At 43.3% G+C, this 24,978-nt stretch overlaps 1 protein-coding gene across 1 annotated transcript; it reads left to right on the top strand.

Annotated features, from left to right (window-relative positions):
* Nucleotides 1–168: 168 nt before the first annotated feature.
* LOC126548602 (polyisoprenoid diphosphate/phosphate phosphohydrolase PLPP6-like) lies at nucleotides 169–18,625 on the top strand. The gene is made up of 3 exons (XM_050196861.3): nucleotides 169–255; nucleotides 4,440–4,692; nucleotides 5,863–18,625. The coding sequence occupies exons 2-3, from the start codon at nucleotides 4,458–4,460 to the stop codon at nucleotides 6,273–6,275; spliced, it is 648 nt and encodes a 215-aa protein (XP_050052818.1). The 5' UTR covers nucleotides 169–255; nucleotides 4,440–4,457; the 3' UTR covers nucleotides 6,276–18,625.
* The last annotated feature ends 6,353 nt before the right edge of the window (nucleotides 18,626–24,978 follow it).

Here is a 24,978-nt window from a genome sequence, read left to right as displayed (position 1 = left end):
ACTTTGGCCGAAAAGATTATGCTTTGCGCATCACTGAAAGGAATACTGCTCGTCTAGAATATTAAGGTAATTACAGCGTTTATTTTATGTAATTTTTGAAAATTTTGTTCAACTGATTTTTGCTTGGAACAAAATGAAAAGTCGTCTAGCCACAACGTTACCGGCTTGTTATGTTGTTTTGTTTTTGGATGTTGCTTCGTGCGCAGTGTGTTCTCTGTGTGATCTCTTTGCTGAAGGTTGTGAGAAGTATTTAAGGTAATCCTTCACCTCATAATTTCCATACTTAGTGGAATGTTTGGTAGCGTCACATATTACTTTGCTTTCTAATATGAGTCGGTTTCGTTTAGCGGCTTTGCCTCGTTTCACTGGATTCATTTCACCTGTTCAAGTTTCGCTTGTGTGGTTATGCTACTGTGAATGTATTCGAAAGTATGTTTGAAGAGAAATGCGTGCATGACGGACTTTGCGGAATGGTGCAGTCCACAATGGTTTTCGTTGGTCGAGCCGTTTACCAGATAAGCGAAATTATCCGTGCGATGTACCAACAAGTGAAACCAAGGTGAAGCGCCTACACCACCGTAGTCTGCACAGCGTGCACACGGATTTTTAGTCGTTGCGAATTACACACTCGCTTGTTGCCGTCAGTTTTTTTCCTTGTGCGTAATTCACAGGTAATGCAGCCGCGATGCTTCACTGAGCACAGTGTAATAAAAAGAAACGTATATGAAAAGGAACGTTTTTGCAAGAAATTGACAGTCACATTACAATATACGCCATAGAGTGAAAGCGAAAGCTGCGCGCTCAAGACATTCATTAAATAACTTGACATTCTTATTCGAATACGTTGTTACTTCTTATTACTTGTTTTCTCCCCTCAAGGTCGTGGGTTTGAATGCCTTTATTGACGCTACCTTAGTTAACTGCGCCTTAATTCGCACTAATTAACACAAAAAGTCGTGGGTTCGAATACCGTAACTCTGTATTAATTAACGGTGCCTTAGTTAACTTCGCCTTAACACAAAACGTTGTGGGTTCGACATAATCTCGAGGGTCCGGCTCCCACCGAAGATCGTGGGTTCTATAGCGCCTGAATTAACTATATATCGTAATTAACATTGCCCCCCGCCCTTTCTTTCTTTCTTTTTTTTTTTTGCGTGATGAGCGGCATCGGAGCCAGCTGCGGAAGAAGACGACAAACGCGAGAGCAGTGGCACGAGCGCGTGTCTGCGCGAGGCGAGCTCACATGACTTAAAATTTCTGTACCGCACGCAGCATTTTCCATAACCATAGGGAGTATGACGAGCCACTTACGGCTTTCGCTTTAAATTAATGGAAAAAAAAATATAGGGAACTAGCGGGAACGGTGCTCTAGCTAGCTGTCATAAACGGGTTTTCTCTGTGCTTGAGTCGCAAGTTAAGTAAGTTGCAATACTTGATTGGGCACATTGACTTAATTTTAAAGAATGCATATTCCCAGGAGAAAGAATCTTAAGAAACTAGCATAAAGGGTGCTCTTATCAGCAGTTCACAGGCTTAGTTTTGTGCATATGAGGTGCAGAATGGCGAAACCAGAGGAGGCCAAAGCACGGAACTTGCAGTGATGAAGTTATGTTTACTGCAAAAGATTGATTAACCTCCGCATACAGGATCAATTCCAGCCATTCGTGTTGAGTACTGTTACCGCTTAAACTTTTCATCCTATACGCATTCCACACAATTAAACTATTAAAACAATTATTAAATGTCACCAAATAATAGCCGTTGCATAAGTTTCAAATCTACATCAACAAATTAGCTTCAAGCCTGCTTTTAATATTGATATCCTTAAATAAAGATTTCAGTCACATGTAGAAGTAGCCTCAACCCTTAAACATATATACCAACCTTTTTTAACGACCCTGTTTATAATAACTCCATAACAAGAGCCAGTGAAATTAAGATCTTTATTCTGGTAAAAATATACTAAGTCATTTATACCATTACTATATATGATACAGGTTGTAGAACGCTATGTAGACCAAAGCAATTAAGACAGTAGTGTTTCATCATGCTGTGCAACCATATACTTGCTCTTTGAGAGCCAAATAAATTTTTCTCTAAATGAAAGTTCAGGAAGGCTGGAGCACATGTGCAGTTAAATGCATGACCTGCAGCTGAAGTCAAAGAAGAAAAGAATCTTTTCGTGGGCTTACTATATTTCTGATTAGATTTTTGTTTTTCAGGGTGGTGGGCTGGCAAGTCACTGTGGGAAATTTCATGGAGCTTCTGTTAACACCCTGCACTTTACTTAGTCTCCTATAGTTGGTGACAACCTAAAAATTCAGTGGCTTATGTACTGCTGTCCAAGTCAGAGAATTTGTATAGATGCGCCAACCAATTACATTTGCTCATTTTCATAAGGTCGAGTGGTTTCTGTTTTCCTACGTGTTTGGACGACTAATTATCCGTACAGATTAATCTTTGTGTCACTGGTCTTGGGATTAAACCCGAATGTCTTGGCAAATTTTATGGCCGCTCGTGGTATCAGCACTCAGCCAAAGGTAATATTTTATATAGAAACAACAAGCTTTTATTTTCTAATTAGCTTAGCATTTACATTCGCAGAGCAATTCTAGCCAGCACTGCTCTCTTTCAGAGGTGAAGTTGGGGCAAGCACTGGTTTCACCTCGCTCAGGCATTATGTTTCGGAGAGTGGAAGCATGGAGGGCAGGTGCACTGCAGTTTTGTGGGCAAAGCATGTACTGAATGCATAGGCTGTCACTAAGTATAGTTCCATAGCAACATCTTGATTGATGCAGAATATCGATATTCCTTTACATTTATTAGAGCACAATGGTGCTCAGCTCAAGCTTTCCCTCTAACACAGCAGCCTTTGCTGGCCAGGTTATGTTCCACTCACGAAAGTTCTTTGAATTCATGTGCATGAATTGTTTCAACAGGCTGAAGAGCTGCATGCTATATGAAATTAATTTCAACCAATGTTATGAAAGCTAACTGCCCCGTACTCTCTCTTTTGCACGTCATCCTTGACCAAAGTGGAGGACAATGCTTAGGTTCAAAGCAACTAACACGATTTTGCAATGTCCAAGCAAGAAACGTATTCGTATAGAGAAACTTGAAAGTCAGCAGTTTAATGTGTAAGGAAAAGTCATGGTTGTCTAGAGAAATTGTTGTTTACCATCACCACAGTCCTTTGTAATCATTCACATGTGCTGCACTAGACATGCAGTCTGCACTACTGTTTGAGCTGCTACTATCAACATACCATAAGAAGCTGAGACTGCATTCCATCAACAATGTTGCCATGGCAATGGTAGACGGGGCTCTGATGCAATTTTTTTTACAGCATCACATGCTAAGGTTTAAATTCATTCCAGGGTTTTCTGTCTTTTTGGTGGACTGCACAACAAGTTCAAGGTTGAGCGAGATGCGCCATGTTTAACAGTTACTACAAGAGAATGAAATGAGAGAGAGAGAGGAATTTGAGGGAAAAGCAGAGGGGCCAGCCTGAGCTGAAAATCCTTTAGCCTGCTACTCTTCTCAATATATTCGGATGAAAATTACTGGAGGTTTAGAAACGTGTTTGTAACTACTGGTAGATTCCATAAGAGTTCCCTTGTTAAAATTGAAAAGTCATGTGGAGTTTTAAGACTGAGAAATTGCAAGAGTGCCACTTGGGGAGCTCCAGGGGGCTTCTAAAATTTGTAAGCAATCACTGTGAGAAAAAAAAAATTGTAGCTTGAAACTTAGCACAATGTTGGGGTAGTCCCTCTGAACAGTCCTGGTGATTGCAAGACCTCTGAAAGATTACAAAATATATGGCAGGGTTTGGGTAGACCGAGGCAGTGCATTGGGAGTTCATGATGGCAGAAGCGTGTAGATTGGAGTCAGATGCAGTTTAGGAGGTAAAGCAAAGCAGATGTCATGCTTGCGCTTGAGCGTGCTTCTATAGTGAGGTGATGCATGATGTCATGCTCAGGTATCCTCAGTCTCTTCTACATTTGGGAGAATGAGGCACGTAAATTCAAAAAAATATGGTACCGAGTGCTGTACTCTATGTGCAGCCTAGTGGTTTGTGCTCTGTGTGCCACCAAGTAGTTGTAACTTTAGTCCGATCTTTTTTTTGAAGTTATGTACAGCCTTTATCGAAAGAAACACAGCCACTGAGTGCATGACCATAGCTGACTCCGTGGCACCTAGCTGACCTCCTGTCACACCTGCACTGCTAGAAAGTTCTGAAGAGTGGAAAAAACTCTTTTCCTTGCCCTCTTGAGCTTCTAGCACTAGAGGTTTCACTAGTGCACTACAAAACAGCCAGGTTTCACACTCATGCTCCTAGTGGCTACATCTACTTTAATAAAAGCTGTGCACGTGGTTCTAGACACCGGTTAAGCCGTTACTGCCATGCAAGTTCGCACCTGATATTTTGTATCATGCAGGAGAGTGGCAGCTGGGCCATGTCTGGCTGGAAACAGCACCCTCTGCTACTGCAGCTGAAGGCTGCTGATGAGCAGCTCTCAAGTGGCCTGTTCCTGGCCTCAAACAATGGTTCACCTTTGGCCCACTACCGGCCTACGATGCAGATGCTTGAGTACTCAGCACATGGCATCCCATGGCTCTTGGTGACGTGCCTACTCATTTGGTTCGTCACTGACCGAGATTTGGAGGCATTTTACGTCAACTTGCTGATAGGTGCGTGCTACAGTGCTGTTCTTAAACTACATGTGTAGAATATTTGTTATTCCAAGCATAACTTGAGTGAAGATCAAATTTTTATTTTTTTTTAATTACGAGTATCTGGTTGGGACCAGTTCACTGTCATTCACAGTGACCGTGCCTAGTTCATGGCAGCTTTTGCTTTTGATTAATCAAATAACTGTTAGTAGGTGTGTGCTTTGTTCAACTATAGTACCACACAGCCTTTAGCTTCTGCTTCCTTTTTGTTGTAAACAGAAGAAATAAATCCATTATTCCATATGGACCAAAAAGATATGCAGTGTAATATTTTAGGGAAAGTGAAGCAGTGGTAAGCGCAAAATCTTCTTTTAAGTTTGTTAGAATAAAACTGCAGGTCACTGTAGCAGAACTGTACCTTACCAATGGCTTCAATATCTGTTCTTTTCGCTGTGCCAAAAAGAATTGTTGCAGTTCTTGGTGGGCATTATAGTTGGCTGCTACGATACCTGTGCTGTGCAGTGATGCATTTGCTCTGCACACATTTGCTCTGCATTTGCATTGCTTATTGCACTGAATATATGCTCATTTTAGCTCCACTTTGTTCTCACAGCACAGGTTCCAGTTCCTGTTGCACATTTTAATGCATTTAGTGCAGTGGATATTGGGGTGGAAAATATCTGCAGCGTTTCTCATAACTGAAGATCCACTCAATCAGCAGCTCTCTGAAAGCAAGTGGGTCCAGCTGGGAATGTTAAGGGGACACTAAGGAGAAATACTACATCAGCATTGATGGATAAAGAATTCTTTAAAAACTTGGTTTCTGTTAATTTCGCACGAAAAGGTTCATTACTAGAATAGAAAACACAGGTCAAACGTTCATTTATTGAATTTCACAACAAAACCTCAGAGCCTCTATACAAATGTGATGTCATGGATGTCAAGGTATTTTCTCATATTTGCTCTGTCGACGCGTGCTCGTGATGTGGCATCGCAGTCAATGGCAATGCAATTTGCTACAGACGACAGACGCCAGCTTTTTCGCTCAATGAGCCATTTGACCTTTTCACACCAATAAACAGATTTAGCTATATTTTGCTAAACGCAATGTGTTGATTTTAGTGGCCTGCAGTGGCTTCTGTTTAAAGCCACTGAACTCTCAAGTCTTATTTTTGCAACTACTTGCAGCACTCGTGTTGGACCTCATTGCTGTGGCCTGTATTAAGGCAGTAGCTCGGCGGAAACGACCCCCAGTCAACGTGCACGACATGTTCTTCACGGTATCAATCGATAACCACTCATTCCCATCGGGTCATGCATCACGTGTCGTCTTCCTTGCATGCCTGTTTATGAACTACACAACAATCAATGTGGTCTTCAAGGTTGTTTCATTGGTGTGGAGCCTTTCTGTGGTTGCATCACGGGTGCTGCTGGGACGGCACTATGTTGGTGATGTGGTGGGTGGTGCCATACTTGGACTGATTGAGTATTTCATCATCATGAACATCTTTTGGATGAATACTGACACTGCACTGAGTTTTGCATCGTTCTTCACAACATTTGATAACCTGCATGGTGGCATTAAGGAAGTGGAGGTTTGAAGAAAGCTGGGTGGCCGCATGACACCTCTGGTTGTAGATAGTGTCGTCACTTAATGCCCCTCTTTGTGGTGCTCATGTTACAGCCCAGTGTTTTTGTTGCGATCACTTCATCAACATTTTATTTTGGTTCGAAATAGTGTCAGCAACAGATACAGCAGCAGCATAAGACACCATGAAATAGTTTGCCAATGCTTTTTAGCTTACAGTAGGCTACATTTAAGACAAATTTGGAGATGCCTTCAAAATCAGCCCATCTCCTAAAAAGTTTGGCACCTCGCCAGATATTAGCATCGTAAATAAGCAAGCCTGTTGCATTGATCACGTAGTGATTATTGTTTCTACAAAATATTACACCTATATATGCCACAAAAACTACTGAAAATTCAAACGAAAGCCTGCGCATTATTTTTATTAATGCAGCCATTCTCCTTGTCCGCAAGCTTGTCAAAGTTCTCACCTGTACAATCCAAGATGATTATGCACTGCACAACGTAAAAATAGCCAGCCTAAGTGTGAACATGGGGATTTCCCTGATAATCAAAGTGCAGAAAACTGCTCCCAGAAATGCACCGCACAGTAAGAAGGGAAGAGATTAAAAAAAAAAGACGGACTGGGCTTGGGTATAAGTTTGATGTGGGGCCACTATGGCAAAAGGTAAAAGAGCAGTGTGGCTTGCAAAACACTATTCCAGGCAATGGAATAAAGCTTATGCTACAAGGAAGGCAGTTCCCATCCTTGCATTCACTTGCTTTTATCTCTGCCATTAGTAAACCGTTTTGAAAATTTGTTGATAAATTGCTTCCTGAAAGACACTTCACAGCTTCCAGTACATAGCAAATGTTCGATGATGCCTAGTGAGTGTTTTTTTTTTTTTTTTTTTTAGGTGCACTGAATTAGTGGAAGAATAAACAGAGGTCCCTGTTTTAGAGGTTAAGAAGAGGCTCAGCTTATCAAACTATCCATCTAGACAAGGTCCCTCTTGAAGGGAATTAATATACAGTGTATAATGCCGAGAAAAGAAATAAGACATACTGTTCTATGACGTCATTACAGTAAATGCATATTCAATAAGAAAAATGCCGACAAGGGAGTTCTTCGAGGGTCCACTTTCACTAGTACTGCATAACCCATTGAATTTCCTTCTTTATGAAATGGAGCTTGTGGGCATGATTCGGTATTGAATGCCAATCTCTTAATACAAACTGCAATGTTGTAAACTGAGACACTGGCATTGTCACATGCCTGCACATGTTTATTCAAATTGTAAATTGGTGTTTGTGTCACTGATTAGAGTTTAGGAACATAACAGAGCATATATCGTCCACAGCTTATTAAGCTAAATAAATCTAAGACCATATTGTCTTGGGTGCAACCTGATTTTACTTTCTTTGGTAAAAACAGCCCAAGATATCCTCAAATGATGGAACTGCATCTAGAAAAATACTCACTTTCTGCCCAGTTAAACCACAAGAAGTAATGATAGAAATTAAAGGTGCTTAATCCCACAAAGCTCAAACACCATTCCAGATTAACGAAAATTAAAACTTGATCATCTTTGTTTTTCATCATAGAAAATACCTTTGTACAAAAAAAGTGAAATGGTATTTGAGTTATTAATCAATTAGTATATTGAATAATTAACTAATTATTAACTGGGTTGTCAAGCTATCCACAACTGAAACTGCTCTAACATGTCAAAAACACCACTATGGGTCCTGCATCGAGTTTCCCATGCTTAAATCAGCATTTTGAGGCATCAAATTTGGCGTATAAAAAATTATATGTTGGGCTTTCTGAGGTTAATATTTACTTAGTGAAATATGTGAAGCCTATAAATGAATGCCGTTGTATGTGTTGGGGGCCATGTAACGGTGCTTTCCTGTCCGGTAACATAAATTAGCTTGTAGGTCAAATTATTAGGTGCTGGGAGCAGCTAATTATACTTTCAAGCTTAAAAGCTGTGGAGAACTTGAAACATGAAATCCTGCAATATATATCACTGCTTCGTGATACACATTGCTCCCAGCAACTTTGGTGCACTTGCATCAGGGTTCCAATAATGCTTGAAAACCACCAGGAAAAGTATTTCTTGGGCAGTGAGGACACACTTGCACAACTGCCTGTAGCAGGTGTGTTGTAAGGATAATCCGCCTTGTATGTCTCGACTCCTTGAGTTGTTTTGCCTTTGGAACTTTTGCTGTTGACAAAAATGTCAAGGCAACACACAAGCCACATTTTTGCACACTCACTTCTCTCACACACCTTAAATTGAAACCTATCCAGTTGCTGTTCCATGGTGCATACTTTCAAAAGGTGGTGACCTTGGGTGCTGCTTGCTAATGCCATAATTGTTAATAGGTAACTAACCGAAATATGAGCATTTTCCTAATGGCAGGACAGTGCACACGCCTAGCAGAGTAGCAACACAGCCGTCAAATCCCAGGGTGAGTACTACAGGAAAGATTTAAATTGAAGCACTTACTCTTTGTGTGGTGGGAATCAGAGGCTTCTACCATGGATTTTTGATGAGAACAAGAGTGTGACCTGCCATATACACTGAAAATGCCATAAGTATGTATGTCTATTACCATTCTGTAGTGCCACTAGCCAGGGTCGAGTGTTAGGCACCAAAATGTTGGAATTTTAAATGTTAGTAGTGGCAATTAGCTGTGAATTGTGTGCTCACTTCCAGGCAGCTACAAAACTAATCAGGTATTACCAGAATAACTCTACTGATTATGCAGGCTGTATTCCATCCATGCCAACTGTGTGATACAAAATTCACATTTTGCTGGTTATATCTGCTCATCAGCCAATGTATGACTACTTGGCCATCTGACTGAAAACAAAAAGTATCCTTGTTAATTATTCCCAGAATAATGCAATGTACACACTTTTTTTCTCTATGTAGCTCTAGTGTAACTGATTGTCGTGTAGGTACTGCTACTGCTACACATGCTGCCGGAGGCATATCACTTCTTTGCAGAGCAGTGACTCAAATGACACATGAAATAGAGCTAGCTGACATTGTGGCCTGATTGTCTGGCTGGCCCTGTGAGATAATACAGCTGCTTGAAAGAATGTGTGATGTCTGCTGAATATTGCTTGTGCACAACACGGCAGGTAGTGCATAAACATTCATGTAAGCAAGACATCACTGTAGACACATACTAGCTTGGGTTTTCATACTAACAAAGCCCAAGAAAAATACTAACGGCCCGTGATGTTTCCTCAGACTGGTTCTTAAAAGAAGGGCATTTTCTTTCACTCTGCCTCATGGAATGAAGAGTTAAAACTTGATTCATGCTTCGTCAGATAACAGGTTATTTTACTTTTCTGATACATGCAGGGTGCAAATGGGCATTTACATCAGTTGTGGGCCACAAATATTGAAACTGGTGACTGCATGTGTTTTGTTCTACAATATCTGTAGGGCTGATATCGCATATCGTGACAGTCAAACGAGTATCATGGAGTAAAGGTCTTGCATTTCAATGATGAAGATACTTAAATAAAACTTTTTAACCAATGTGTTCTGAAGTTTTTTTTTTTTTTTTTAATTTTCTACCTATTGTTTGTCTGCGAAATCGTTATTGTACATGTAAGAACTCTTTTTCTTAAGAGACTATACGTGATTGCACATATGCAGCATAGGCAGTCATAAGAACTGCAAGCTAATCATTGTGCTACATGTCTGTTTCAGTCTTTGTGATCATTGCAACAGTTGTGGTATATACTAAAAAAGTCTGATTTTTCAAAGCTATCAAACTATCTGCTAGAATCTGGCCTAGAGATTCAGGCACAGTTGAAGTTTCTTCTTTCGCTTTTTCTGTTTCAGAAATTTTGTTAAAACCTTAACCTCATGGCTAAAAATTGTTATGGCATCCACCATATCATTGTTATTTTAGTTGCTGATAGCAGGCTTGCATACACTTGAAGTGGAATATTTCTATACTATATTTATCTCCCATAGTTGTGTGCCTTGACCATAATGACTTTAATAATGGTGCCAAAAAGAACCTCTTGTACTGGAAAAAAAAGTTTTACATATATATATAAGGATTCAGTATATGTTGGAATGTTTTTTCTGACCAGACAGCTTGATGAGCAAGAGTGCTATGCAATGTCTTGCATGTGTGTGCCTGTAGCTGCTCTTAGTTACAATGCAAGGATGCCATCACAGAAACTTGTTCACAGTTCTACATACTACTCAAACATGTTATGTTGTCTTCCCAATTTAGACATGCTTTTCTGATATTGCGAAAACAGAGAATGCCTGAATTTACGCCAGACCTGGTTGTTTCTGAAATCGCCAGTCGCAGTTGTAGTGCTTGCACAATGTTTTCTTGGAAACTCGTCTGTGACTTCAAGCTTGAAGTCTGAATGGAGTTTGCTGATGCATGACCATGCCACAATGTGAATTCCAGTAAGTATAACGTGACAAGTGTGGATTACCAAAAGGTTAAACATACTTGCATGTCACAGTGACATGTTTGCACTGCGATGTTGTTGGGAATTAGTGGTCATGGAAAAGCAAGGTTCACTTTTCTTGCTTTTAGTTAAATTACTTATCGTGTTCTACAGGGTGCACCATAATTGCTATCACACACTTGGATCAATAATAGTGCCTCTGATTTTTTAGCATTTCTCCACATTGTTTCTTCAGTACTTCTTTGGTATTTTGACCATATTTAATGCTGGTTTGTTCATTTTTCAAAAAATGGCATGCCCTAGCTCACATCAACCCACAATCTCGTCCCTGAGCGAGGCCAGACATTCTCTTTCTGAGGTTGCCAAAATTCTAAAAATTACTGCAAGATTGTCCACTGAGCTCTCAAATGTGGCAAATTTAATTACTTAAACCACAGTGGTCGTCTTGTCTCTGTGGTCTCTTCTCACTTTAAGAAAAATGTGAAAGGAATCCAATGCCAGCCATGGAGAAGTATCGGAAGGTTAGCCTTCGAGCTGAATGTGTCGGCGACAACAGTGAGAAGAGACTTGCAAACTGTAGTGGTGGTCATCTAGCTAGTTATAGCAAGTGTCCTACGCGGGCAGCGACAATAAAGCGAAAGAAAGCGTTTATCTTGGGGCCAACAGGAAAGGATGAGAAAAATATGATGAAGAAAAAGACGGAGAGTCGCAGAGAGTCAGACGAAATCAAATGGAGCTCAAAGAGTGAAACTGATTTCCCAAGCCTGAAGCCTTCTCCAGAAATCCAGGACACAGTGGTGCCATCGCGCAGCGGACCAGCTAATGCAGTCGAATCAATGAACAGAGGCCCCGGCCGTAGACGAGAAGACTGCTGAACAACCGGAACAGCGAAGTTATGTGTCTGCACTGCAGCGACCCCAATTGCATTGCGATGAAAAAACACCACAGGAGGACTGTCAGCAGGTGCTACGTGCTCTCTTCAGGGCCTTGCGATCACACATAGAGAAGATGCCGGCGAGCTCGATGAAGGACATGCTCAAAGTAGTCCTGGCTCTCGAGTCAGTGATTCTAAGCTCTGCCTCTTCTTAAAGCACCTAGCAATATGGATGCGGTCAGGACACAATGCTCACCATCTCGCCCAAAGCTGCCACTTATTATGCAATGGAACTGGGCGGGTCTTGCGTGCCATTTACCTGAACTGTCGCTTACCTTACGCAACATGCCTGTGCCAATATTGGCCCTGTCCGAGGCTGGTCTTCCAAGTTCCAGATCAATTGCTGGTTATGTCGCACATGGAAACCAAAGTATTCCGACACTTCCGAACGGAAGTGCCATGCTATATGTCAGACGTGAAATACCACATTACGTTCTACCAGTTCAAGACCTTTGCAGCAGTGCTCTGGAAGTCACTGCTGTACAAGTGCGGCTGGGAAACCGAAGCCTCAGCGTGGCCTTTGTAGATGTGAGCTCTCACCTGAAGGTCTCGATGGGAGAAATTATAAGAGACCTCTGCAGCCGCTGCCCAGCTCCGAGGATTATATGTGGGGACTTTAAGCGCACCATACTCTCTGGGGCGACAAGGCAATTGATGCACGTGGGAAGCAAATTGTTAGGGCTTCAAACACCGAGGGACTCTGCATGGCCAATGACAAACAGCCAACGTTTTTTCCACTACCGGCCTCTTACAGTGTCATTGACTTGACGTTACACTCAGCGGACATCCTCGCATCGTCAACGACGAGTAAAGATAGAATGGGCAACGACCATTTTCCTGTCTTCCTTAACATTGCTGGATATAGAACCAATGGCCGAAGATCCTGTCCTGTGACGCATTGGGATACGTACAGGGACGGCCTAAGCAAATCATCTGGAGACCTGTTCGTGGATATGCTACGTAGCAAGAGATTAGCTACCACTGAGCTGAAGCTACTCGACCACTTCCCCGCTCTGGATCTAAAGCTCTAAAATCTATGCGCTGCCCGTAGAAGAGCGGAATGGAGGCTAATGAGGACGAAGGGCGACCCCCCAGTGAAGACTATATATAACAGGATTAACGCAGTGATTCGACGTTACACAAGGAAACTAAGAAGAGATCAATGGGCAACATTTTGTGCAAGCCTATCGATCTTCACGCCAGTTCCAGGGATATGGTGGGTCGTTAATAACCTTGCTGGATGGAAACTTTCGACCAAACAAGCCATTTGAAGCCCTAGTATTGAAGCTAGGCAAGACGCTTGCTTGTCTTGTGAATGCCTTTGCTGAAATATACTCTTCCGGCAGGTCAGCCGGCACAACCAGCCCGTCTCCTCCGCTATCGGCGTCTCTAATGGATGCTCCTTTCACACTCAGAGAGTTGGAACTAGCTATAAGCAGCCTTCGACGTCGCTGTGCGGTGGGACCTGACCTTATCAGTAATCAGAGGCTGACTAACCTACCGGTTGAAAGACAATGTGATTTGCAGGCATTTTTTAACCAAGTGTGGGCCAGCGGGGATATCCCACATTTATGGAAGGTAGCATGGGTGGTACCGGTTCTGAAGCCTGGAAAGAATCCTGCAGCTCTGGACTCATACAGACTGGTATCACTGACCTCCTGTGCAGCGAAGCTAAGGGAGAAGATGGCGTGCAGAAGACTCACTTGGTATGTCGAGCAGGGTCGAAAACTACCATCGTGCATGACTGGGTTTCGGCAGCGTCCAAGCGCTCAAGACAATGTACTGGGCCTGCCAAGCCACATAGAACATTACACTGCGGATGGCCTGTTGACACTTGCTGTTTTCATGGATGTTTCCAAGGCTTACGACTGCGTGTCTCAAAGAGCCATCATGAGCCAGTTACAAGTTATAGGCGTCACAGGTCATCCCTTGCACTTCATACATACGTTCCTCAATGATCATCGCATCAGAGTTCGTCTTGGCGACACTTTAAGCGATGAAATACGTATATTTCGCGGCGTGCCACAGGGAAGTGTTTTATCTCCCTTATTATTTAACATTGCCGTGAGTAGCCTCCCAAGAGTACTAAACCATCGAACACCAGTGAAGATATCTATATATGCCGATGATATCTGCATATGGGTCTCCGGCTACCAGCATCGCTGCCTCACACGAATAGCCCAGGGAGCAGTAAAAGCCATTCAGGGCCACTTGGCAACGATTGGATTATCACTATCAGCAGAGAAATCATCATTCGTACTATTTCCTGGAGTGAAAAGAAAATCTACACGCTTGACGCTGAATTTGGACGGATACCAGATTCAACAAGTCACCAATGTCCGATTTCTTGGCATTACCTTAGACCACAGGCTACCCTGGCACCGCGGTGTTGACCGCGTTCTGCCGTCATCGTCACCCAGGCTACATTTGCTCAAGCGAGTCGCTGGCATACGCTGGGGCAACCACCCGACGTCGATGCTACGGCTACATACAGCGTTGGTTACCAGTCGGATCCTGTATCAGCTACCTCTGATGTCACCCTCAGAGAGCCAATATGAGTGCTTAGAAGCCATCCACAGAAAACGTATTTGACTTTGCCTTGGAGTCCCACAGCCAGCATCAAACTAGAAAGTGCTCTACGAAGCTGAGTCACGCCCTCTGCGACTTCAGGCTTCCCAGGCTCTCATGATCTAGCTACTACGATTGAGTGAGTCTACGCCTGGCAAATCCCTGTTACGACTTATAGGTAACAGGCCGTGCTCACATTTTTATGCAGCACTGAACACGCTTCGCGTATTAGGATTGTGCTGCTCGAGACAGAGGGAAAGGATAAAACCACCCTGGACATTCGAGGACATCACATGCAACTTAAGTGTACCACGATTGCAGTCAAAGAGCTGCATTCCACCTGCAGAAGCCAAGTCATTAGTCCTGGAACATCTGAACAGGTCTTACCCGAATCACCTACAAGTTTACCCAGATGGCTCTGTCAAAGCAGACGAAGACCACTGCGCAGCTGCATTCTATATTCCATCTGTACGATATACGTGGTCTGGCCGTCTGGACTGTATAGCCTCGTCGACAGTTGTGGAAGGCGTAGCAATAGCTTCTGCTCTGCACAAACTAAAGACTTTGCCTCCACAGGATGTGGTTGTCCTTACGGACTCAAAGGCCGCATTACAACAACTATACCGTGGCCTGCCATCCCTCAAGTTCCCATGCAAATCACTAGCCATCGTGAAAGAACTCATCAACAAGGGTTCACAGTAAAGTTTCAGTGGATTCCCTCCCACATTGGTATCTCTGGCAACAAAAAAGCTGATGCGCTTGCATACGCAGCGCTCTATCATCCTCCCAAAGTCAAGGCTCCAAAGAGTAATCAAGTGCAAAAATCTGACATTCGAAATCACTTTGCGTTGCTTTTGGTTCCACCGCATATGCCCTGCGTGACCAAGAGATTGCACTGAGAGGAAGCCTCACTTCTGTATCGAACAAGGACAGGATCTGCTAATACACCGGCCTGGTTATTTAAGACGGGGCAAATCAATTCTCCGAACTGTACGGCATGCAACGAGACAGGAGACATTGAGCACTTTTTGTGGTCCTGCCAGAAATTCTAAGATGAAAGGGACGCTCTCCTGAAGAATCTGCAAAAAAAGGACCTTCCGCATGCGTGCCTGCAACACCTTATACTTCCCGAGAGATCAGTTATAGCCCTCAAAGAAACTTCATGTCTCCTTATCGAATTCTGAAAAGAGACTGGTTTGATGGACATATCCTTCAGCGGTATTGCAAGAGACGCTCGGACGGAGCAATTGCCGGCCTTGATCGCCAGGCTAAACCCGCCTGTTGCTACAATTCACCACCACCACCTTGCAAAGGGAGTTCAAGATATTCCCCTACAAGTTCCAAAGAAGGCATGGACTGACAGAGGTGCAGAGAAAAGGAAGATGGAAAAAAAAATGGCGGGCCATGAATGGAAAACACTTGGAAACCGTCTTCACCAATGCGAAAATTTTTGCATTAGAGGCCCTTCACAACACTGGGAACTCTCATGTACTTGTTCCGACATCAGAACTTGCTGATGCAGCCAGCGGAACATTTTTTCTAGACTCTCATGCAGTGTCTGTCATGCTTTGAGCTGGGGTAACTGCTATTGGCCACATTGCTCTTGTTCTCATGACAAAAAGCGCATAGATTGACACTCACACATACATTAGAGATATTCTAGAGCCTCATTCACTCCCAATCCCACTTCTATGTGGAATCTTTGATTTTGCAGCAGGATGGCGCCCCAGCACAACAATCGAAGATCAAATCAACACCTTAACAGGGGTGTCGCACTTTCACGGCCGACTTTATTCCAGCTGTAGAGTGGCCAGCGCACTACCCTGACCTGAACCCTATGGATCAGAGTAGCCACATATAGCCCACACACACAACATATGTGTGTGGGCTATTCTTGAAAAGAAGGCCCGCACCCATTGGCATACCAGCATAGTGGTTCTAAAAGCTTCGCAGGAACGAGTATGCATAAAAATTTCTCTGGGAATACCTTGCAGGCTGCGATTTAGGCCTACCCAGAATGCTTAAAGGCCATCATCAAGGTCAAGATCATAGACATTCAATAAAATGTATTGTATTGCATTCCTAATGCATTGGGTAAATGCCCTACAAATGATCTACTGGGATATTTTTATTCTCAACCAAAATACTATACTCCATCTCATAAGCTGGTTGCAGCACTGCGGAAGGTACGAGGCGTTCACAGGTAATATCCTTGCGCAGCGGTATATAGTTCCGGGCGTAACTGGCCGATTATTGGCTACACTAGAGAGTTTTATTTTTGCTCACTACATGATACGGTACAGTAATACGTGAAATTTTAGGATCTTTGCATGTGCATATCATATACCAAGAATTACTGTGGCAGTTACTGCCGGTAACCGTAATAGCCACCCTCACTGTGGCAACAAGGCAGCGCCCATACAGCACCGCCCGCCCGCTTCGATCCGAATTCGCACCTGCTCCTGGCTCTCCGCCCCGTCAGCAAAAAACAAGTGGCAAAATCCGTCATTGCTAAGTCCATCTGAAGCTGAGGTCAAATCATTAGGTACATTTTGTCATAATTATTAAGATCGGCAGTTTGTTTTCACGTTGCTAGGTCTACGGACACGGCACGGAGCCATAAAACTGGTTTGATTTCTAGTTAGCAGATTGCGCCATAGCATTAGCATTGGTGATGCGTTGATGATGCAGAATGCTATAAAAGCCTAATTGTTCACTGCATCATTAATTTACTACTCCGCTCTAGCATGGTACATGAAGATAGTAGCGAGCAAATGCCAAGTAGACGCTGTGAACATTTGTAAGGACTTTCGCCCATACTTCTTGCTAAGGAGGCTGCTAGGTAACTTCAGGGAAAGCGTACAGGTAAAGCGAAGCTCTGCTGTCGCATGTGTGCATTTTTTGCATCAATCCACTGACTATGGAGCCAACCATGGAGCATATAACAGGATAGCAAGCAGACGCCGACTAGACTCGAGGGGCATTCGACCTTCCTATTGGCTGAGAATTCGTATAGCTTCCACAGTGCTGCAACCAGTTTTTGAGATGGAGTATGGGCATAAACCTTGTGACAGTATTTATGGCACACCCTGTAATGTAATTTTCTAGTGCTACTGGATCCTACTGAAATGCACAAACATTTCATGTCTCTGCAGCTAGTTGCTGTCATGACCTCCCACACTGACACGTGAATTGCACTGCTTGTCAATATGGTTGGATGTAGAAGTACGAGTGGGTGTTTGTGGTTTATATGTATAGCATGTGCTTCATTGCAGCCCAGTAGTATAGCATATGCATACGCACAATGTAAACTGTGGTAGCACAGCTGCAAATTTTTATTTTGCAGTTGTGCTGTTACCAAAGGATATTGTGAATACACCTGATAATCATGAATTGAACTGCACATTTAACACAAATCTTCATGCACTTTGTGCTTTAGTCATTGGATGAACTTTTGTGTAATGGCATACATGTGCGCCTTGTATTAAATGTATATGAGATAAGTTGCTGTGACAAGTGCAATATCATAGGGTTTGGTCTGGCTAGGGGTGAGTGTAAACTGAAACTGTGATTAAAGAGGAATAAAAATTCGTTTTGTAGTATTGTAGGTACAAATTACGAGCATCATTGCATGCAATTTTTCTTTTAAAAGAACTTAATTATGCAATTTCTATCCTTTCGGCATCATGAACTCCCAGTAACGCCACTCAATGCATGGGTCACCCATGTGCATTGAACCGAGATTCACACAACTGTGATAAGGATGTTGTTCAAGTAACTTAGGCTTTTATGGTTGAATATTTCTCGATGGCTGTATTTCTTCTCTTATTCTATGCTTACATGTAAATAGGTTCTTATTGTTCTCTCAGTACACCATACTGAAGAGCACAGAAATTTCATCTATGTATGTGTAATAATGTTCCTACCTCTAACGGTCGTTGTGCAAAGTGAAAATGTGGTCCGATATGCAGTGGCCAGCATTGGCAGTGATAGCAAGCGATAAAATGTGGTGGGTAACGACTGCAAGACAAAGTTGTCATGCCTGTTGTGTTGTGTGTTAGTCTATGTGTAACAAAGCGTCATGCTTGTTTTACACGTTGACTGAAGGAAGTTGAGCACAGAGAAACACGAGGAGAAAAGAAGCCACTTTGGACAAGCAAGCTCCTGTGTGTCCAATGTGCCTTCCTTTATCCTCGTGTTTCTCTGCACTCAATTTAGTCTAGATGTACCCATATTCCCGTCCTTGTTTACAAAGTTGTGTTGATATCGAACTCTCTTGTGTAAAGCATTTCTTTAGACTGTGGAGATCTATCGCACAATCTTTTGAACTCAAAGTATAAATGTGACTGGGGTGTGTCGCTTGCTTCCTTCGCAGTATGTACTTAAACAACAATAAAACAGGCAATTTTGCCCTGTTTTTGGTTTGTCGTATGTAGTAATTTATTTCTTCTTTTTTTAAAGCTGTACTCACAAATATGGCACAAGGTGCAATATTTGAGTGCTAAATAGAATTTCAATTACTACAATTTTGTGCAATTTTTAAGGAACTATGGCACTTGCACAGCATTTGCATGAGAATACATAGGTACTTGAGAGTTGTTATGGCATACTTCAGTGCGTAGCGTAAGAAAGGCTGGTCAAAAGCACAGGCGACAACACACATTCCCGACTTCCAACAATTTTACTTGACAATGTGTGCGACAATGCTTGCAAGAGACCATTATCATCACTACAGGCGAACTGTCCTATGCAAGAAATAGATTTGTCAAAATAAAAATGTTGCTACCTACGCCTATGCCTAGGAAATAACTCTGCCTCCGATAGAGCAGTTGAAAGGGTTCTGACACAGACATCTCCTAAGCGCTCCATCTTTTCAGCTTATTTCTTGCATTAAACAATTATGCAACGTCTTCCACACTCAATATTTTTTTATTTTTTTTTTACTGTTCAGAATGGTGCATTCCTTTAGCAAAGCCAGGCACCCACAGGTACTTTCATGAGCTGACAGCCAGTCTTATGTGTACACTTGACATGACTCTCGACATTAACATAGCAGCCAGCAGTCTGCTCCACGTAGTGTTTACTGTATGTAAGAGGTATGAGGTATGGCAATGCTTTCCACACACTCCTAGAATTCTTAAGTTTTTCGTGCCTCTGGTATTCTGTCCTTGACACATTTTTAGGCTCCAACTGGCTTGTGGAGTTTGTTAGGAGTAGAAAACACCACTTTCACACTGGAATGTTGCACAACCCTCTGAAGGCTGCACAAAATCTTATGCATATAAGGGATTATGGCTACTTTTCACTGGTCCTGAGCTGTTGCTTCTGGGTTTTCAGCCCACTTTTTGATATACCTTTTGCAAAAGCTTTCTGAAACAACTAGCATGTGAAAAGGGTAATTGGCATTTGTCAACCATAATAAATTGTTTAAAAGCCCCAGTCCGACCACTCAAAGCTCGATAAACATGGCATAGTAAGTAAAATTACGCTTCATCGATGCCCTTGAAAAGTCTTGCCAGCACAAAATGACTGAGGCCTTTGACTTGAAGTCGTGCATACTTCACGGAAGAAGGTCTTCGTCAGCTGCCTCACAAGCCTAAACAAAGTAGCTGCAGGCACACTTGACCTCCTCTCTGTCCAAGTTCAGCATCACCTGCTTTATGGATTCTTTCAGGGCATTCTTCGTGTTGACCAAGAACCAAGTACATTGACTTTTGCCGCAATGGCACCCCACTATCTTAAGTCGAGTGGGTTGCAGTTGGGACTAGAGGTGAGGGGCACAAGTCAGGGGACCAGTTGTTGGGCACGTTGTCACAAAGCCATGATTCTGTTTTGCTTGCCTTGCGTGCCGGAGCTGAGTCCTGCTGGAACACTTCCTTCCAGCTGCCACCTTGTGCATCCAGGGCTTAACAACCGCCTCCAGCACATTGACATAACTGCCAAAAGTCAACTCTCAGAGCATCCTCAAATGGGGTGCCTAGGTCACCCACACTGCACACCACTGCCAGCACCATCACAGCGGTGGGAGATTTGGTGTGTGTGACTCTGGGTACATCAGTCGCATTCTGGCATATGCAGTGGTCATTTTGGCAGTTCACTTTCCTGTCTTGAATTAAGTTTTCGTGCGAGAAGCACCTCGGAAAGCCAGTGCTTGTGTGCTTCAGGTCATTCAGGCAAGCCTGGGCCTTCACGTTTTGGTCAAGTTTGTTCTTCTCGATTAACAGTTGGCAGTTTCTCAATACAAAGGATGTGTACTGCAAGTCATCACGCACTGTCAGGCTGACTGTTGACCTCGCCTGCTTTTTCAAGGTCGTTCATGCTAAAGCCCAAACCATTGGTTAACCTTTTGCTTCAATCACCAGCAGAACTCTGCTGTTATTTTGCTATCTTATTTGCTTTCTGTGCTTGGCTCAATCTGCAGTGATAGCTTGCTGTGAGTTGTATTCCCTGAAAGTCATGGTAGTGTGGTACAGAGAGAGAAGAAACTTTATTAATGAATGGTCCAGCAGTCTTGTTGTGGTGGCCTCAGGTGGTGGCTCGAAGTCCTTGGACTCAGGCGGCATCTTCGGCTTGCCGGACCGCCCAGAGCTGGTCTGCCAACTCTGAACTTTTGAGAGCCACCTCCCAGCGGCGGCGACGCCGATGGAGAAGGTCCCCGGCGGCACTCACAGCTGGGGCATTTTTTTGTACCAATACGTACCATAATTTCCTGGGGCGTCTTCTTGACGCGGACCAATTTATGTATCGCTACCCTCCAATCATGTTCACGGCTCATCATTGAGCAAGTCACAACTTGCTCATTATTTGGTGGTTCGTTGTCAATGTTACAGCACAGGCGGATGCAGTCAGTTATCTCTGCTGCATTGTTGCCAGGCTCAATGTGAAAAAGCTCAGCATCTATCTCAATAACCCTGTACATTGTTATACTTGGCACAACATGAGCAACATGAAAGAGAGTGAGTTGAGACATACTCTTTCTCTGTTTCGTGTTGCTTACTTTGAGCCAAGCAGAACAATGTGTTGTAAAACTTGCCCAAGAACAAATTCTTTTGGTTTTATGCAGCAGTTTATGCGACACTGTGCAGCAAATGAACTTACTACAGTTGACTTCCTTTAATTTGACCTGACAGGACCGACAATATTGCTTGTATTATCCGGCAGGTCGAATTAAACAAGGCAGGAAAAATGATGAAACACACCGCTGATTTATTTGGCAATAGTGTCTGCTTGATTTCAGCATATCTCCAAATCAAACGGTAACCCACTTCTTATGCATTCAGTGTAGAAAACTAACAAAGGAATGGCATTAGCGCTCTTAAGCAAAGTAGAAATTTAAGCGCACCCAATTTTTCGGAAAGAAATGTGTAGTATGGGGGGGGGGCTCTGATTCTGGGAATAAGAAAAAGATCAAACCAGAAGACTTTACTTTTAGACAATACAAATTTATTTACACCTAATCGTAACTCTCAGACAGCACTTTATTGCTTTTCATGAACCATAACTTGCTCTTCGTATGGCCTATTGCTTATTTGATATTCTGCATGTATCAAACGACTCTTCTATAATTGTAAATATGATATAGTGGGCCACGTGTTGCAATGTATGCAATTCTCTGGAACGGCAAAAACATGTATATAATGTTATTGTTGCTATTACTTTAGCGTGTAAGGTAATTACTTATCTTTCAAATTAACTTTCATAATTGAAGAGTGAAACCAACACATCATCGTTGTCATGCTATGCAAAAACTAATCCTGTCACAATCTTGACCATGGCGTGATGCTGGCTAGGCTGGCATTGACAATAGGCTTTTTTGAATCTGGTTTCGTAACTGATTGGCACCGTGCAGGCAATTTTTGGACCAATTTTCATGGTGAAAAATGGCATGCATTAAAATTGGGTAAATTCTGTAACTATTCATTGTGAGCTATCGTTCTTGCTTCAATATCTTCGTAGGTCCACAGTTGATTGTAATGAATTACATGTAACCAATTATGTATTTTGGTACTTTTGTAATTTAGTGATTACTTTGTTTACCCGGTAATGCTCACTGTAACTCAATTACATTTTTCAGTAATTAATCACATATAACCAGTTATATTTTTCAGCTTTGAGCACTTAAGCTTGGCAGCAACTATACAGTATCCAAAGGGATGAAAACATGTACGTAGGTTAACTCCTTCCCACAATGAGCTTCCTGCAGTTACGTCTCAATCACCTGAATATGTAAGGCTTTCAGATTCGCGCACCTCTATTGGACATCCTACCTCTTAACTTTTCTCCAAGTAAATTTCTCTCTAAAATATATATATATATATTTATATATAGAGCACTTCCAGGAAAGGGAGGACCCCTCTCTCTCTCTCTCTTATGGAAGTGCTTTTAAGCAGCCTTCATAGATGGACAGAACTGCAGCTCAAGTCCTCGCTTAGTGCAATCTACAACTTCTTTGAAACAGACAAGTTTTTTGGCCGTTAAACGCTTATGTTTCTATTTGATATATACACGGGTCATATACAACTATTCTTGCTATTAGTCATATCATAAGAAGCCAACAAACACTGACACCAAGGACAACGTAGGGGAAATTACTTGTGCTTAATAAATGAAATAAAGAAACAATAATGGACATGAAACTGGATGAAAAAACAACTTGCTGCAGGTGGGGAATGATCCTACAACCTTCGCTAAGGTCTGTGAGTGGTGGCACTGGCTAACACTCTCAGGGTTCTACTAGAAAACAAATACCCAAGAAAGTGGATGGGGAAACGGCGCCGCGGTAGCTCAATTGGTAGAGCATCGCATGCGTAATGCGATGTCCGATGTCGTCCGTTGTTGAAACAAGGGTACATTAAAAGAGAGAGAGAGAAAAAAGACAGGCCCACGTTCACACACGCAGCCGGCCTCGCTCGCTTCGGTGGCTTGTCTGGCGCAAACACGTGCATGCATCTAGCCAATTGATCTGGCACATCATGTGTACATCATTGCCTTGTTGTTAGGTGACACAAGAAAAGTCGCAATGTATGTATGTCAATGTATGTCAAGGACTTTTTGTCAGACAGAACTGCCTGCATGAAGTTCAAAGATATTGAATCTCCAACGCTGAAATTAGGAAGCAGGGGCACGCCGCAGGGCTCGGTTCTCTCCCCATTCCTCTTCAACGTGGCAATGAGGGGCCTCCCTGAAGCTCTGAAAAGCATGCAGGGGCTAAATTTCAGTATGTATGCGGATTACATCACCCTCTGGACCAACCAGGGGAGCAATGCAAGCATCGAGGAGCGCCTGCAGGTGGCCGACACTGTCGTGGACTATGTTGCCAGTAGGGGTCTCTCATGCTCTCCGCAAAAATTAGAATTATTCGTCTACAACCCAAAGTCGCTCCGGTGCAAGCGTAGCTGGAAATTTGACATTAAAGTAGAGGGGAAACCAGTCCCAAAGGTAAACCAAATCAGAATCTTAGGACTTTTCATACAGGAAAACGGATATAATGATGGGCCAATCAAAAATCTAGAGGGATTTGCCACGCAAGACCTTGGCATATTTAGAAGGGTCGCGCTGAAAGGACGAGGTCTGAAGAAAAGAAGCTTGCTTAAACTAACCCAAGCATACGTAATAAGCCGCGTGTGCTATGCCACGCCTTTCTTAAACATCAGGTCAGAGGAGAGGAGGAAACTCGACTCGCTCATTCGACGGTGCATAAAGAGGGCCTTAGGCTTACCAATTAGCACCTCCACAGAGAAGCTCCTCTCTATGGGAGTGCACAATACCTGGGAGGAAATAGCAGAGGCTGTCAGAATTTCGCAGCTCGAAAGATTACGCCGAACGACCATGGGCAGAGCTATCCTCGAAATGGTGGGCCTGCAAACAGATAGGGGACTACGAGGCAATTGACAAACATCCCGCTGGACTGCCGAGAAAATCTAATCATTCCCCCCCTGCCTCGTAACATGCATCCCATATTCAACGCGGAGAGGAGGGTAAAGAGAGCAGAAGCACTAATCAAACGCTTTGATTCGATGGACAGCAAGTCGGTTGCGTACGTGGACGCGGCAAGTGACAAGTCGGGTGCGGCGGTCGCCTCGGTGGTCGACGGTCGAGGTGCCCTTGTATCGGCCGCCACCATTAGAAGCCGCAACTCGTAAACGGCTGAAGATGTTGGGATAGCGCTCGCTTGCGTGGGAACGGAAGCAAATTTTATAATTAGCGATAGCAAAACGACCATCTGGAATTTGGGAGAGGGTAGGATCTCACCGGAAGCGGCAAGGGTTCTGGCCAGTAGATGGCTGAACAGAAAAATTTGCATAATTTGAACCCCCGCACACACGCCTATAGTGTACTAGCTATACACACGCCCGTTCCTGGCAACGAGGTGGCCCACGAGTTAGCCCGAGCTCTCTACTTCCGGGTGGCTGTGGAACCGCCGGACTGCCGGAACATGGACGAGCGTCTGCAAAATTTTACGGAGATTGTCGAAAATTATCGGCTACGCAGGAGACTGGTGCCACCACCGGATAAATGTCTAAACAATAGAGACGCAGTCGCATGGCGACGCCTGCAAGCTGGGGGCTTCGTAAACCCGGTCTGGGCGTACCATGTTATGCATAATAGAGAAAACGCGATGAGCGCGATAGGTGTTCTGTGTGCAAACATTGTGGGGCGAGAGGGACCCTCAATTACATAATCTAAGAATGTGCTAGCTCTCCAGGGGCTAAAGCAAACATAAATTGTAGAGAGGCCTGAGAAGCCCTGCTGCGGAGCGAGGACCCTACT

Source organism: Dermacentor andersoni, chromosome 1 (genome assembly GCF_023375885.2).
Source record: "Dermacentor andersoni chromosome 1, qqDerAnde1_hic_scaffold, whole genome shotgun sequence".
NCBI lineage: Eukaryota > Metazoa > Arthropoda > Arachnida > Ixodida > Ixodidae > Dermacentor > Dermacentor andersoni.
This window is presented reverse-complemented; position numbering and strand designations above follow the sequence as displayed.

Coding starts and splice junctions, on each gene's coding strand:
- LOC126548602 (XM_050196861.3), top strand. CDS start 4,458: ATGTCTGGCTGGAAACAGCACCCTCTGCTACTGCAGCTGAAGGCTGCT. Junction 4,693..5,862: donor TTACGTCAACTTGCTGATAG/GTGCGTGCTACA, acceptor AACTACTTGCAG/CACTCGTGTTGGACCTCATT.